Source organism: Anomaloglossus baeobatrachus, chromosome 5 (assembly GCF_048569485.1).
Source record: "Anomaloglossus baeobatrachus isolate aAnoBae1 chromosome 5, aAnoBae1.hap1, whole genome shotgun sequence".
In the NCBI taxonomy this organism is placed as follows: domain Eukaryota; kingdom Metazoa; phylum Chordata; class Amphibia; order Anura; family Aromobatidae; genus Anomaloglossus; species Anomaloglossus baeobatrachus.
In genome coordinates, this window is record NC_134357.1 from 438,505,686 (window position 1) to 438,523,289 (window position 17,604).

The 17,604-nt window shown below is 45.5% G+C and overlaps 1 protein-coding gene across 2 annotated transcripts in view; it reads right to left on the reverse strand.

Moving 5' to 3' along the window:
• Window positions 1-14,132: 14,132 nt before the first annotated feature.
• The window catches only part of RBBP8NL (RBBP8 N-terminal like), a 101,589-nt gene continuing 98,117 nt past the window's right edge, over window positions 14,133-17,604 (reverse strand). For both annotated transcript variants that reach the window (XM_075347772.1, XM_075347771.1), the window contains exon 14: window positions 14,133-14,675. In XM_075347772.1, coding sequence (XP_075203887.1) covers window positions 14,587-14,675 — 89 coding nt within the window. In that variant the 3' untranslated portion in view covers window positions 14,133-14,586. The remainder of the gene's footprint in view (window positions 14,676-17,604) is intronic.

The following is a 17,604-nucleotide window of genomic DNA, read 5'->3' on the forward strand; positions in this document are numbered from 1 at the left end:
TTTTCTTCGCCAGTGGTGTCGGCTCTGTTCCCGCTCTGTTTATGCTGTTTCAGCTGTGTTTGTGCTCTTCCTCTGGTGTTTGTGCTGTTCCAGCTGTGTCGGCTCTGTTCCCGCTGTGTTAATGCTGTTCCCGCTGTGTTAATGCTGTTCCCGCTGTGTTAATGCTGTTCCCGCTGTGTTAATGCTGTTCCCGCTGTGTTAGTGCTGTTCCTGCTGTGTTAGTGCTGTTCCCGCTGTGTTAGTGCTGTTCCCGCTGTGTTAGTGCTGTTCCCGCTGTGTTAGTGCTGTTCCCGCTGTGTTAGTGCTGTTCCCGCTGTGTTAGTGCTGTTCCCGCTGTGTTAGTGCTGTTCCCGCTGTGTTTGTGCTGTTCCCGCTGTGTTTGTGCTGTTCCAGCAGTGTCGGCTCTGTTCCCGCGGTGTTAGTGCTGTTCCCGCTGTGATAATGCTGTTCCCGCTGTGTTTGTGCTGTTCCAGCTGTGTTTGTGCTGTTCCAGCTGTGTTTGTGCTGTTCCAGCAGTGTTTGTGCTGTTCCAGCAGTGTTTGTGCTGTTCCAGCAGTGTTTGTGCTGTTCCAGCGATGTTGGCTCTGTTCCAACAGTGTTTGTGCTGTTCTAGTGGTGTTTGTGCTGTTTCAGTAGTGTCGACTCTGTTCCCGCAGTGTTTGTGCTGTTCCAGCGGTGTCAGCTCTGTTCCGTTGGTGTTTGTGCTGTTCCGTTGGTGTTTGTGCTGTTCCGTTGGTGTTTGTTCTGTTGTAGCGGTGTCGGCTCTGTTCCAACGGTGTTTGTGCTGTTCTAGTGGTGTTTGTGCTATTCTAGTAGTGTCGGCTCTGTTCCTGCGGTGTTTGTGCTGTTCCCGCAGTGTCGGCTCTGTTCCCGCGGTGTTTGTGCTGTGCCAGTAGTGTTGGCTCTGTTCCAGCTGTTTGTGCTGTTCCCGCAGTGTTTATGCTGTTCCCGTGGTGTTTGTGCTGTTCCAGCTGTGTCGGCGCTGTTCCCGTGGTGTTTGTGCTGTTCCAGCTGTGTCGGCTCTGTTCCAGCAGTGTTTGTGATGTTCCGTTGGTGTTTGTGCTGTTCTATCGGTGTCGGCTCTGTTCCAGCGGTGTTTGTGCTGTTCCAGCGGTGTTTGTGCTCTGCCAGTAGTGTCGTCTCTGTTCCCACTGTGTTTATTCTGTTCCAGCTGTGTTTGTGCTGTTCCCGCAGTGTCAGCTCTGTTCCCGCAGTGTTTATGCTGTTACCACGGTGTTTATGCTGTTCCAGCATTGTCGGCACCGAGCCTCCTGAGATCGTGTAACAGTGTGACATCTTGTGATCCCTGCTGCCAATCAGCGGCTGTTTTAGGGCTCATTCACATAACCATTCCGTTTTTGCGGTTCGCAAAACATGGTCGGGTTTTTTTTTACGGATTCATCCGTGTAACATCCGTTCGATTCCGTATACGGGCCGTGTGTCATCCGTGTGCCTTCAGTTTTTTTGTGGACCGCAAAACACGGAAGCAGCTAGATAGATAGCTATATATAGATAGAGGGAGATAGAGAGACAGAGATACATAGATATAGGGATAGACAGAGAAATAGCTAGAGGGATAAATAGAGGAATGAATGAATGGAGGGATAGATAGACGAATAGCTAGAGGGATAGATAATCAGAGACATATAATGTCTCCCCCCCCCCCCCAGTATTTTGTAATCTTGCACCCTTTAGTGTCTTTCATGTGGCACTAAAGGGTGCTTAGCCTTTTATTTAGCCAAAAAAATAAATAATTTAAAAAAATCAACGTGGGGTTCCCCCTTTTTTTTTGTAGCCAGCTCGCGTAAAGCAGACGGCTGCAGCTTGCATACCACAGCTGGCAGCTTCACCTTGGCTGGTAATCCAAAACAGAGGGCACCCCACACTGTTATTTGAATTTTAATAAAAAACATGGGGTCCCCCACAACTTGGATCACCAGCAAAGGTAAAGCGGACAGCTGTAGTTTGGTATTCTCAGACTAGGGAGGTCCGCGGTTCTTGGACCCTCCCCAACCTAGGAATAGCAGGCCACAGCCTCCCCAGAAGTGGCGCGTCCACTAGATGTGCCAATCCTGGTGCTTTTCCCAAGCGCATCCCAATGCCCTGGTGCGGTGGCAAATGGGGTAATATATGGGGTTGATACCAGATGTGTTATGTCACCTGGCATCAAGCCCTGGGGTTACCAGATACCAAACATCAGTAACCCAGTCACTAATTAAAAAAAAAATAGACAACAAACAAATTTTTATTTGAAAAAATACTCCCCAAAACATTCCCTCTTTCATCAATTTATTGAAAAGAAAAAACAAATCCGGGTCCAGCGTAATCCAATAAGGGGGTCCCACGACTATCAATACTCACTGTCCCAGTCAATGAAGAAAAGAATGTTCCCCATTTGCTGGGAGAGCAGTGCATGAGGTCAGCCGAGGTCACTGCAGGGGATGACCAGTGCTAACTTCAGGAGGTTAGCTAGGTACATTACATGCGGTGATGGAAGCCTCTGCACTCCTGACATCAGCGCTGGTGACTGAGTTCAATGACTGCCGCGTTCTCAGAATACCGCTCGCGAGTGGCCTGTGACGTCACCGCTAGTCACAGTCTCGGGCTGCCCGCGAGAGGAGATGTGAGAACGTGGCGGTCAGTGACGAGCGCTGTCGTCAGGAGTGCATCACCGCAGGTAATAAATTTTACTAACCTCCTGATAGCAACGCTCATCATCCCCGCGGCTGCTCGCATTGCAGTGCGGGCATATGCGGACACACTGCAGTCCGAGCAGCCGTGGGGCTGGCAGGGAGCGGGACACAGACTGCACGGGCACTCGACGGAGGTCCAACGGAAGTACTTTCGTGTGGCTTCCGGGGATTTTGCGGACCCATTGACTAGTATTGAGTCACGGTCCGTTATTATGGAACAGAATAGGACATGTTCCATAATAACGGAAATGACATACGGCATCCGATGTTTTTTTTTTGTAGGATCGGATGCATACGGAAGTGCTACCATGTACCATCCGATCCTACACAAAAGACATTGAAAAGATGGTCCTGTCCGTGGGTCCGCAAAAAAACAGGAACTGAACAGGACAAATGGAACGGTCATGTGAATGAGCCCTTACTCTCCTCGCCTACTGACAAATCGCCATCAGCTGTCCTCATCTTCTGAATGTATGTGATACATCTGAAGGCGGGGAGAGTAAAGTGGCTGCTGATTGGTCACAGGGACCACATGATGTCACACGATCTTAGGGTAGGCAGTGTTGATACCGCTGGAACAGCACACACACAATGCTGGAACAGCACCGACACCAGAAGTGTGTCATTATTTTCAAAAGGGGAAACATGCATTGGGAAGGGGTTGTCTCATTAGTGGACAGCCCTTTTAATAAGCTCATTGCTTGACAGTGGATGGATTTTCCAGGCCAAGGCATTTTATTATGCCAAAAAAAACAAAAACAAATCCTCAGTGTACTGTACACATAACTAGTATTCTTCTCTGTTTTCTGGTGTCAGCAGTTATCAGTAATTTGCACGTTTGCGGTCTCTGTTCCTTATTCTGATATCTGAAGGTCTTCTTCTATTACTACTCCTGGAAATCTAATATATAAAGCTGAATGTGTGTGTGTGTGTGTGTGTGTGTGTGTATGTATGTCCGGGATTGGCATCCGCACCGCCGCAGCTACAGCCACAAAATTTTGCACACTCACACTTCTGGACCCCGAGAGCGTCATAGGCTATGTTTTGAGGGAAAATTTTAACCTCGCTCTTTACAGTTATTCACCAAAAAACCTGCCTCCATTAAAGCGAATGGAGCTAGGAACCACAGTGCAGCCAGAACTTCAGAAGAATGCACAGCCACGCCCTTATATGGAATGTTGGCGTGTCACAATGCAGCCAGGGAAAGAGACAGACACAGACAGGGTAAGAGACACTAAGAGACAGACACAGACAAAGAGACAAACTGACAGGGAAAGAGAGCCAGGTTAAGAGAGAGACACAGACAGAGACAGACACAGGGAAACAGACAGACAGAGAAAGACAGGTAAAGAGACAGACAAAGAGACAGACACAGGGAAAGAGACAGACAGGGAAAGAAAGGGAAAGAGACAGACAGTGAAAGTGACAGAGATAGATAGACAGGGAAAGAGATTGAGACAGACGGAGAAAGAGACAGAGACAGTAAGAGACAGACAGGGAAAGAGACAGACACAGACAGGGTAAGAAATAGACATAGACAGGGTAAGAGACACTAAGAGATAGACACAGACAAACTGACAGGGAAAGAGACTGACAGGGAAAGAGAGCCAGGTTAAGAGAGAGAGACAGACAAAGAGACAGAGACAGACACAGGGAAACAGACAGACAGAGAAAGACAGGGAAAGAGACAGAGGGAACGAGACAGACAGGGAAAGAGAGGGAAAGAGACAGACAGTGAAAGTGACAGAGATAAATAGACAGGGAAAGAGATTGAGACAGACTGAGAAAGAGACAGAGACAGTCAGAGACAGACAGGGAAAGAGACAGACACAGACAGGGTAAGAAACAGACATAGACAGGGTAAGAGACACTAAGAGACAGACACAGACAAACTGACAGGGAAAGAGAGCCAGGTTAAGAGAGAGACAGACAAAGAGACAGACACAGGGAAACAGACAGACAGAGAAAGACAGGTAAAGAGATAGACAAAGAGACACACAGGGAAAGAGACAGAGGGAACGAGACAGACAGGGAAAGAGAGGGAAAGAGACAGACAGTGAAAGTGACAGAGATAGACAGGGAAAGAGATTGAGACAGACAGAGAAAGAGACAGACAGTCAGAGACAGACAGGGAGACAGACAAAGAGATAGAGAGAGAGACAGAGATATATACAGAGGGGAAGACAGACATTATAATTACATTTCTATTTGTTTTGTGGTTTTTGTGGGCAGAATACATTTTTGTTAATACATTCAATTTTGTTAACAGCAGTTATTAACCCGGGCGAAGCCGGGTAGTACAGCTAGTGTATACATAAATTGACAACAGGGCGTTACCATCTGACATTATCTAATGGGTGTTAGGATACCCCCTAGTGGTAAGGGGAATAGTTACACCTAGCTGTCAGTTTAGCCATACATTTACAGGAGGAGCAACAGAAGGAAAACACAAGGATGATTTCTAAGAAAAAAAGTGCTTCCTTTTCTATTTCCTTGGGACTGTACTTTTTTCTTAGCCACTCATTACAGACAAATCGGAGGCTCCTGAGGCAGTAATCTGCCTCCCGGCCCACCGCTGGTCCTAGGATCAGGGGTCTATGAGACAGAGGGAGGCATCACAGATACTTTCTGAGACATAACACTATTTTTTAACTATAAAGATAGCAACCGGATCAGAGCGGAATATTTTTTTCATCAATGGGTAAATGGATCCAATATATTTCAGTCCGTGCCTTACCTCGTATACAATAACCCAGTGTAATTACAAGGCAACGCTCTCCTGTGCTGCAGGCAGCAAGATTCAAGGTGACCTACTCAGGTTTACGAAGAGCCAGTTTGGCGAGAAGTAAATCATTATTCTTAACCCGTGATGATGCAGAAAAGTTCCAGAACTTACAGGCTATGGCCACCTTTGACTTAGAAAAAATAATTTTTATATAGTGGTTACTTAGAGATCCAAGTGTCAGATTTTACTCTTGTGGGAGTGTCCCTCCTGGTAATATAGGCTGAATATGAGGTCTGAGTGTATTAACTGTATCAGCACAGCTTCTATCCAGCACTCTTATCCTCTTTGTGTGGTTTCCTTGCTTCCTATATCACGTTTTCTCTGCCCTCTCTGAGACTATAAGTACTCTCTTCCCCTCTGCTGATTGAGGAAATCTGTCTCCAGTTCTTTCACTTCGCTGCTGCGCTCTCTAATGCCCTATTTACATGTCCAATAGTTGTTTTCGAATAAAAGAAAGCAAAATAAAATGTTCCTGTACAGAACCCAACAATAGAATAAAGAGTTGCATATCAGTCAATGTATAGGGGAATATTCCCCTATACATTGTGACTGGTGTGCAAGTGTTTATCCTATTGTTTAGTTGTATATTTTTGAGTCTTGCACCCTGTTCACACCATAGGTGTTCCAGACGTACATTCTTTAATTAACCTGTACAGGACCCGGTCATTAGAATGGGAACAGAAATGTTATAACATATCTTCCGGTTGCCTCATTTGCAACTGCTATACATTGGAAAACATAGGGCCTAATTCTGCATTTGTGATTTTTAAGTCACTTTTCTTGTTATGTTTGGTAAAAAAAAAATTTGCCAAATTCATACGGTGGTGCATACGGTACTCTTATTTAACCAGTTTTGCAACTTTTCAGCTAAAAAAAAGTCTATGTTGTACTAAAATGTCATAAACTTTGTAACTGGGGTACATTTGGGACACATTTAGCTATTTTTCCAAAAGCCACAAATGAAGAATCAGGCAAAACATCTGCAAACCATAGACTGATTCCATAGTGGTGAACTGAAGAAGAAAAAAAAAAAAGACAAACATTATAAAAAAGGGACTTTAAAAAATGGTTAGCAAATAATTTCAGTTACATCCTACTCCAGAGCTGCACTCAAAATTCAGCTGCGGAAGTCACTTAATATCAGTACAGGATAAGTAATGTAATGCATGTACAAAGTTACATTTTGTATTTTGCTCCAGAGCTGCACTCACTATTCTGCTGGTGGAGTCACTGTGTATATACACATTTCATATGGATCTGAGAGGAGACCTAATAGCTGTCTGCAAATATCTTAAAGGCTGTCACACTGTAGAGGGATCAGTTTTATTCTCATTTTCACAAGGAAAGACTAGAAGCAATGGGATGAAACTGATGGGGAGGAGACACAGATTAGGCTGCTTTCACACTACGTTTTTTTAACATGCGTCCTGAACGTTTTTTTAACGCAAAAACGGATCCAGTGCAAATGCGTTTTCATTTCAATGCATTTGCAATGGACTCGCGTCAACATGCGTTCACCTGCGTTTGCGTGTGTTATAGTGAGGATCCAGCGACTTGCAGTTTAACATTTTTCAAAAACGCTACTTGTAGCGTTTTTGAGCTGCGTCCAAATACTGCAAATTGTTGGATCCTGACTATAACGCACGCAAACGCATGTGAACGCTGGCATGCTGATAGACATGATCCTGCTTGCTCTACTGAGCATGCCCAGAAACCAGCCTGGTGTGATCAGTCTTTCTCTCCCCCTCCCTCTCCCTCTCTCTCTCCCCCGCCTGAGAGCTGCGGACACTCGTAACCAAGGTAAATATCGGGTAACCATGCAAAGCGCTTCGCTAGTTACCCGATGTTTACCTTGGTTATGTGTGCAGACGCTCGTAACCAAGGTAAATATCGGGTATCTAAGCAAGTTACCCGATGTTTACCTTGGTTACGAGCCTCCGCAGCTGTCAGATGCCGGCTCCCAGTCTTTCACGTTCAGTTCCCCTCACTCCCGATCACATGACTCCAATGCCTGCCCATAAACTTCAAGTGACAGGATCCTGCAAAATAACACTTGCGTTTGCATGCGTTTTTCTTTGTAAAAGCAGGATCCGCTTTTACAGCAAAAAAAACGTTCATGACGCATGTTAAAAAAATGTAGTGTGAAAGCAGCCTTAGATATTAGAAAAAACTTTTTGACAGTGAGGGTGATCAATGAGTGGAACAGGCTGCCACGAGAGGTTGTGAGTTCTCCTTCAATGGAAGTCTTTAAGAAGAGGTTGGACGGACATCTGTGTGGGATTATTTAGTGAATCCTACTTTGAGCAGGAGGTCGATTCAAACTCTAATATTCTATAATTATGTATCTGTCACGCTCCCCGGGTCCCCTGTCACGCTCTCCGGCTCCCCTGCCTCGCTCCCCGGCTCCCCTGCCACGCTCCCCGGCTTCCCTGCCTCGCTCCCCGGCTCCTCTGTCAGGCGTCCCCCGCTCCACAGCCTCCAGGCCCCATCACCTGCGGTCCCCAGGCGGCCCGGTCCCCGCTCCCGGCGCCCATCGGCAGCTTTGCTCCAGCCCGGCTCTCCTGCCTCCTGTTCACCGCTCCCTGCCCTGGCTTCTGGCACCCGGGCCTCGCGCATGCGCATTAGGGCGCGCGCGCGGTCATTGACCCTTTCTTAAAGGGCCAGTGTCCTCCAACAGGATATTGAAGGATCAGGTACTGGGTATATAGGGGGATCCTTTCCAAGTGGGTGGGGCCTGTTCTTCGTGTTTTGCTAAGCTAGGAGTCAGGTCTCCTTGTGTCTTCTGGTATACTTACCTATCTCTCTCCTAGAGCCGCTCCTGCCTCGCCATCCGGTCCTGACGATTCCCGAACCCCGAACGGTGACTGTCCGCCATCCCGTCAGTACATACCATCTCTGATCCCTGTGGTGACCCGTCTTCTCGCTCCGTCGGTTCCGGACTCTGCCTGACAACATCTTGGCCTCTGAACCTGAGCTCCGTCACCCGGACTACCTTCAGTGACTCCGTGGTCCCAGGGACTTCTACACTCCACCCCTTTGAACGGACTATCCTGCTACCTGTAGTGCTCCGGCTACCGGACACCTTGCCTTCGGTGAGGTGTTCAGCCCAGTGGATCCACCTCCTGGGTCTACCCGTCCACCTGGCCCTAACAGTATCCTGTAATGATCCCGAGATCTCCTATATTATACTTCAGAGCTGCACTCACTATTCTGCTGGTGGAGTCACTGTGTACATATATTACTTGTCTTGCACTGATCCTGAGTTAGAACCTGTATTATACTCCAGAGCGGTAGTTACAATTCTGCTGATGCAGTCACTGTGTACATACATTACATTACTTATCCTGTACTGATCCTGAGTTACAGCCTGTATTACAATCCAGAGCTGCTCTCACTATTCTGCTGCTGGGATCTCTGTATACATACATTACTTATCCTGAGTTCCCTCCTGTATTATACTTCAGAGCTGCACTCACAATTCTGCTGGTGGAGTCACTGTGTACATATATTACATTACTTGTCCTGAACTGATCCTGAGCTAGAACCTGTATTATACTCCAGAGCTGCAGTTAGAATGCTGAAAATCTACTTTTAACTTATATAAGCACTCCCAGTAACTTTTTTTAATTTGGTGTACATGCAAGTAATGTAGTGTGAGTGTGAGAATATACTTCTCTACAGGCGCTGTCTGCGGTGTGCAGCGCCATTCTTCTCTGCTTCTCCGTGATGTCACAGCTCTTCACACTGGCTGGCAGAACAAGGCTTTCATTGTAAAATTGACTTCTGGCTCATGCACAGCACATAGAACGATTCAGCTAGTCAGAATTGCAGGGATTGTCACAGAGAAGAACGGCGCTGCACGCTGGAACCAGCAGCAGTAGGTATATCACACGCACACTACATTACACGCATGTACACATATTTAATGAATAAAATAGTTTCTCGGAGTGCTTCTTTAATCAAACTGGACTGATCTGTTTGATCTATGCAGGAAGTAGAATGGGAGTTGTTGTCCAGCGCTGGCACTCTGGCCTAAAGCGGGCTTTACACGCTGCGATCTCGCTAGCAAGATCGCCAGCGATCGTAACCGCCCCCCGTCGGTTAAGCGACACGGGCATATCGCTGCCCGTGATGCACAACCTCGCTTATCCCCGTCACACGCACTTACCTGTCCTGCGATGTCGCTCTGGCCGGCGACCCGCCTCCTTTCTAAGGGGGCGGGTCGTGCAGCGTCACAGCGACGTCACACGGCAGGCGGCCAATAGAGGCGGAGGGGCGGAGATGAGCGGGACGTAAACATCCCGCCCACCTCCTTCCTTCCGCATTGCCGGTGGAGGCAGGTAAGGAGAAGTTCCTCGCTCCTGCGGTGTCACACATAGTGATGTGTGCTGCTGCAGGAACGAGGAACAACATTGCTAACATCCTGAAAACGATTTTTTGTTCCAGGATGACCTCTCCACGGCAAACGATTTTGCCCTCTTTTGCGATCGCTCTTAAGTGTTGCACGCTGCAATCTCGTCAATGAAGCCGGATGTGCGTCACAAACAACGTGACCCCGACGATAATTCATTAACGATATCGTAGCATGTAAAGCCCGCTTAAGCATCAGAAGAATGTGAATTTTATGTTGGAGCCCCATCTTCCCGTGTGAATGGCAGCTGCAATGTGTGAGCACTCAGTCTGGCCACACAGTAATGCCTCCTCAGCTGGCAGGGAGAGCACCTCACTGTTGGCCGCTCCCTACCCTTTGTCATGCAGTATTGTGATATACAGCTGGTGAAATAAGTATTGAACATGTCACAAATTTTCTTAGTAAATCTATTTCTAAAAGGTGCTTTTAACATGAATTTCTCAACAGATGTCGGTAAAAACCCATCCAAGCCACACAGACATATCAAGCCATAGATGTCCATAAATTACATTATATGTAATAATGAGGAACGATACAGGGGCCAAGTATTGAACACAAAGAAAGAGGTGCAAAAAGTCATGATGATAAAAGCTGAAATCTATCAGTACTTAGAAACGATCCTGCCACTTAATGAAAAATATCAGCTGGATCATCAGATGGCCTATAAAACGTGTATCATTATCAAGAAACATCTCATGATGGGTAAAAATAGTGAGCTGTATCAAGACTTTTGCAAAGCTATTGTTGCAAAACATAATTATGGCATTAGTTATAGTATAATTTCTAAACTACTGAAGGTCCCAGTGAGCAGTCTTGGGGCCATAATCCGCAAGTGAAGAGAACATCATTTTACCATGAACCGGCCATGTGCTGCCCGAAACAGTTCAGACAGAGCAGTGAAAAGAATTATCAGAAGAGTTGTCCAAGAGCCAAGGACCACCTTTGCAGACCTATAGAAAGTCCTGGAATCAGCAGGTACAATTGTTTCAAAGAAAACAATAAGTAATGCACTCACCCTCCATGGCCTGTAAGCACACTCACCACGCAAGACTCCATTGCTGAACAAAAATAATGTACAAGCGTGTTTAAAGTTTTCTCAACGTTTAGACAATCCTTGGAAATACTGGGAGAATGTAGTAGGGCAAGATGAGATCAAAATGTAACACTTTGGATGCCATTACACACCATGCTTGGCGGTCAAAAGGCACTGCATATCAACCCAATAACACCATACCAACAGTGAGGATTGGAGGTGGGAACATCGTGGTGTGGGGCTGTTTTTCAGCATATAATTGAAGGAAAGATGAATGGCCAAATGTACCCAAACATTCTTGATAACTATCTGCTGCCATCTACGAGGATGATGGAGAGGAAACAAGGGTGCACATTTCATAAAGACAATGATCCCAAACACACAGCCAAGGAAACTCTCAATTGATTTCATGAGAAAGAAAAGAAAGCGGCTAGAATGGCCCAGCCAATCACCTGACCTGAATCCCATAGAAAGTGTATGGAAGGAACTAAAGCTCAGAGTTAATACCCAGAGCCCATGGGACCTTCAGGATTTGTGTAGAAGAATGGACCAAACTCACACCTGAGCAATGCATGTGACTAGTTTCTCCATACAGGAGGCATCTTGACGCTGTTATCACCAACAAAGGTTTTTGTACAAAGTATTAAGTAAATTTCAGTAAGCGTGTTCAATACTTTTTTCTGTGTCATTTCTCATGATTACACATCACTAAATTAATGGACATCTATGGTTTGCTTTCTTTGCCTGTGGGGATTGGATGGGTTGTTACCGACCTCTGGTGAGAAATTCATGTCAATAGCACCTTTAGAAATGCATGTACTTAGAAAATTAGTGACGTGTTGAATACTTATGTCACCCTCTGTATGTGACGTCAGCTATTCAGCCACATTGTAGTCTCTCTTGTTATCCATACAACTTTATTTTCATACATAAAATCACAACACATTTCAGAATCGCGGTCACGTCGATTACATGGTTGGATGATTAGTCAACCAGAGCAGAAATTTATTGATACATCATCTATGAAAAGATTGTGGTCCTAATGTGGTGAGAGGAGGACGAGAGGGGCGTCTAGACCAATACATGATGGTGCGGAATTACACACTTCCAATTCTGTGAGTTGCTGCAGTGTCCAGGAGAGAGCAGGAAGAATCACTTATCTTAAAGGGAAAGTCCATGATACGTCATAAGGCACAATCTGTGGGAGGGGCTGTAACTCTTGAATGAGTGAAAACTTGATTTTGATTGGCTGCCAATTACCTCTTTTGCAGAACTTGGATCTGCTGCCACTGATGAGAGACACAGATCATCATCAGAGGTGGAATTCCATATTAATGAGAAATTGTGTCCATGACATTGGTGCAGGACCGAAATACCCTAAATTAAATAGGAAAATTAAAGACCCTGTCTAAAGATAATCTCACGTTAGGTGGCAATTTGTAGACGACTTCTTGCCTTTAAGGACGACGTACATTCTATCTCTGATCATTTTCTTTTAGGTGCATGAGGAAGGAAAAGATCCCGATCCTTCACCTGAGATATATTACTATGCAAAGTATTGTTCTCTCCTCATATTTTATGCCCCTCTGCCTTCTTCCCACCTGTCTCTAGTTATAGTATTAGAGGTTGTTTCTCCTATTGCTGATACATGGCAGTCAAGAATCATTAATGGGATTCTGTCAGCAGGTTTTCGCTAAGTAATCTAACAGCAGCATGATGTGTCACTTACTGGGTTGTTTTGCTGTTTCAATACAATCAGTGTTTTATCAGCAAATTATCACTAGAAGGCTAGGTGTCTCATGTTTCCTAGTCCAACTCCACCACCATCACTTATTAGCAGCTTCCTCACATACAGTGTACATAGAAAGCTTTAAATCATTGATTTGATCGGCGTTATAGCATTCCGAGCTCTGCAGCAGAGAAAATTGTGATGGTGTCACAGCTGCTGCACCCAGTAAACTAAGTGATACGTCGCTAGAATCAGGGTCTCTGCCCCTTTTTATGCTGCTCTCAGATGAGGTCGCAAAAACCTGCTGAAAATTACCCTTTAAGAACATCACAGATCAATTAAAGGATATACACATAGTCAGTGACAATTCTGTTTTTTGTTTGTTTTTTTTTACTTAAATGAATGAATTTGGGACCCCCCAAAAATTCCTAATGTGCAGCTATATAGGTAAATCCTGCAATAGTTGTAGGAAATTTTTTGAGACAAATGCCACAATTTCAGAGAACAGTCCTATTGATATTGAAGAAGACCTGTGACTTGCTACAGAAAATTGAGGGTTAAAAATTGATGGGTATTCCCATCTCCAAGAGCCTATCCTAATATGTAGTAAGTGTAATACTGATAATATTAGTGATAACAGAGAGTAAACGGAGAAGGGTTGTAAATCCGCACCAAGGACTCAATGGATTCGGAGGGAGATTTATGCTTCTTTTTATAACATGCACAGGTCAACGCGTTTCAGGAGTCACAGCTCCCTTCATCAGGACAACAGGCAAGGAACATCAAATGATGTGATTTGATGTTCCTTGCCTGCTGTCGTAATGAAGGGAGCCGTGACTCCTGAAATGCGTTGACCTGTGCATGTTATAAAAAGAAGCATAAATCTCTCTCCGAATCCATTGAGTCCTTGGCGCGGATTTACAACCCTTCTCCGTTTACTCTTGTTATCAGCCATATTTTGGGACTGCTGCTGGACCCGGATTCTTACATGCGTACATAGTGGTTGTGACTGGCACAACCATTATATGTGAGTCTGATACATATTTTTACCCTTTCCATTATTGGGGTAAGACCCTATTGCGCTTTCTTGATCCACAGCCTTTGATTTCTAATAATATTAGAAAATACCTCCAATTAGAAATGTAGTATAGTTCTCCTGATTAGCTACGTCGCTTACCTCATGTGCAGGGCATTGCAGGACCTTAGGTATCCATGGTTACGACCACAATCAACTAACTTGTCACTATATGCGTGGTCATAACCATGGATACCTAAGGTCCTGCAATGCCCTGCACATGAGGTAAGATACATAGCTTTATCAGGAGAACTATACTACATTTCTAATTGAAGGTATTTGCTAATATCATTATTATGACACTTACTACATATTGGGATAGGATCTTGGAGATGGGAATACCCCTTTAACTCAATTTTCTGTAGCAAGTCACAGGTCCTCTTCAATATCAATAGGACTGCTCTCAAATTGTGGCATTTGTCTCAAATAATCACCTACAGCCATTCCAGGATTTACCTATATGGCTGCACATTGGCGCATTCTGCCATCTGTCCCTACACAAAAGGGCTGCCCCAGGAAAATGGTCACTCTTTGCAGCTCTATGTTTGCCACCTAAGGTGATAGTGGCAGATTAACCCTTTGTTGTCACCGGCACAAGCCGCTGGACCATCTTATGTTGGACCTAACAACATGAAATCAATTCTGTGTCTGACACCTCAACAAATAAATAAAAGTTATATACAATGTCACAATCACATTGTGCTAAAACGGTTTTTAGGCCTCATTATTCCTCATAACTCATGTGTGAATTATATACAGATAACTTGGGGGATTTGTATATGAGAGTGCCAGCATGTCCTCTCCTGCGTCACCATGTGATACACGCAGCCATGGGTAATGTCATTACATTCTGTATCCCGTCACTCCGGCTGGTCGCTTTCTTCGGAGGTGTCGCTCTCTGTAGACTGGTCTCTGACTTTTTTCTTCTTACTGAGAGATTTCTTTGACACTGGCAAGAAAAAAAAAACATTGTAATGTCACCATAATAGCTGCATTTATACATTGTTTTCTAGGCACTGCAATACCTATTCTGGCCAGCGGTGTTCCGAAGAGCACTATATTTGCTTTATTGTTGTACCACAGCGCCGTACATTTCACAGTGGTTGAGCCTGGTATTACAGCTCGGAGCAGCAGAGTCCCATTCATGTGAACTGCACTGTTCTGCAATACAAGGCAAAGCCACTGATAATCTATGGCGCTGTTCCTGAGAATAATAGAAACATGGCGCTGCAGCGCCCCTTAGATCAGCTGGACCAGTCCTGAGAATAGTAATTTAATACGGGGGAAGACATGTAGGAAAGACTGGCTGCGCTTCCTAAATTTTAACTATATAAATCTTTATTTTATAGCAAACACAAAAGCCTAAACAGGTACAATATAAACATAGCAGAATACAAATATTGCGCCAGGTCCTGCAGCTTAAGCCAAAAACAGCATTTGGGACAGCATCTTTGTCCTACTTCTGAAGCCTGGGTGATTGACGCGTTCCACATCATGCACACAAGCCGACACTAGGGTCCTGCACAGAACCTCAATTTAATAAAATTATTTTTATTCACCAAAAACGCATGGTTGAGGTTTTTTTTTCATAATTTTAGCACTTGCTCATTGCTTTCTATGAGTGAACAAAACTGTAAAAATGCTGATAGAATTGGCATGCTGCAGATTTAAAAAAATGCTGCAGGTCTCCACTTAAAGGGACCCTGTCACGTGCAATATGCACCCAGATACACGAGCAGTACTGGGAGCATATTAGTAATCCCTGCCTGACAGTCACTGTATCTAGTAGCATAGATAAAGGGATCTTTAGAAAAAGTATTTCTGAAGATCCTATATGATGCTGAGGCCAGTGACCAATCGCAAGGGTATTAGTTCCTGCGCACGTTCCGCCCTCTTAGCATGGCAGCACGCCCACAGGGGCATACTAACATGCTATTCAATGCCCACTGCCCACCATCATCAGAAGTGACGTGTGTACCTGTGTCCATTGTCACCGCCTCAGAACACCGGCATAGATAGGGTCAGTGCGCATGATCAGAAGTCCCCCGCACTTCCGGTCATGCGCACTACACCAGTTTGTTTTCATATATTTTTATTAAAATAAGGTTAACAAAATAACATATCAAATCCACACAATCAAGATATTATCATGCGTAGCATACCATTATTTGAATACATGGGGGGATCTATTGTATGAATAAAACTTTTCATCTGGGGGGGGAAAGGTATAGGAAAAGAGAACGATGAGGGGAGGGGGGAGGTAAACAATTACTTTATTGGGGATGAAAAAGGGGAGGAGGGTGAAGGCAAGGAAAAACAAGGTGAAGAGGGAGAACAATGAACGTAAACAAATCTCAACCATGTTTACAGGCTTCCATTCTAGGAATATAAGCATATTGTCAATCTCCATCAATCTCACTTCAAAATTCTCTCGCGTTGGTATCTCACTCCATGTAGACTTGCTAAATTTAATAGAGAGACAACCCCTTTATGTTGGAGGGATTGCGATGAGAGAGGTACTCTACTTCACATTTTCTGGAGTTGTCCCAGATTGAAGAGTTTCTGGGAAAATATTTCTAGTCTGATTAATCAGATTAGTAACTCCACAATTCAGGTAACTCCCCAAATGGCCCTGCTTTCACTTAAGTTGGAAAAATTTGACCCTATATATAAACCTATCCTAACTCATTTATTTCTAGTTACTAGAAATCTTATAGCTTCTAATTGGAAGAAACTTGCGGTGCCCACTATCTCTGAGGTCATAGAGACTACTTCTCTTCACAACAACTACACCAGTTTGAAGCCGGGACGCGTACACCCAGCTTCATAGTGTGCATGACTGGAAATTCAGGGATCATGCACACTGAGCAGAAATCTGACATGCCCTCCAGGGCTGTGGGGGCACTCGGAACCGGACCGGTTCTGTTCGGGAGGTCACAGCGGCAGTGCCCGACTCCGTGACCCTGGTGGTGTTGTTTTAAAATGATGAGGGGAAATATATGCAGCAGATAATGATTCGTGACGTCACCTGTGGTATTCAGCAACGTATAGCCGACGCTGCTGAATGGGTCCGCTGGGACAGCTAAGTTGGTACAACTCCCCACTGGTGGAGCTGGGCCCCAGGGCAGCCGTACGTAGTCTATGATGGAGGAATGTTTGTGCAGCATGGGGCTGGCAGCGCAGACAATGATTCCAGGACACAGCGGGATGCAGTCATTAGTTCTTTTACTCACAGTTGGCAGTTCCAGGTTATCACGGCCGGCCGGTCAAACACCGCCCTTGGAATGCTGAGTCCTAATCCCCAGGCAATTCGGAGGTACAGAACCGGTGTCCCTTTCTGTATCCCTTTTCTGGTCATCTTCCTGCGCTGGCTTCGCACTCCTGCCCAGTGCCTCACACACAGTGCCCCGCGCCGGTGTCCGCGGGCCTTGCTTGGGAGACTGCTCTGCCCTTGTTCCCTGGCCCTCTGTGGTCATCTTGTCAGTGAATTCGTGTGTGGCTGTGGCTTTGGCACATAAAGGTACCTCAGCCTCTGATTTGCTAGCTGAGCCTGGTTGTTCTCCACTAGTCTAGGGGCCGATCCCCTTTGCGGCCTACTCCCTCCACAATGGTGCATCGGATATGTATGTAAGCCCACAGGTGGATCTCTCCCTGCCCGTGACTCTGGGACCCCTTCTTCCTCTCTTGCTTTCTCCTTGTCCTGGGACGAGTACAAGCTCCACCAGCTCCAATCCTCAGAACCGCTCTCTTCATTCCATCCCTCGTCTTCACTCCTCATTGTTCTAACTCCTTCTGTCTTGTGTTTCAACTAGTTCCACCCACTAACTAAGCCCCACCTTCAGACTGGCTCCGATGCTGTGCTCTCCCTTGGGAGCAAT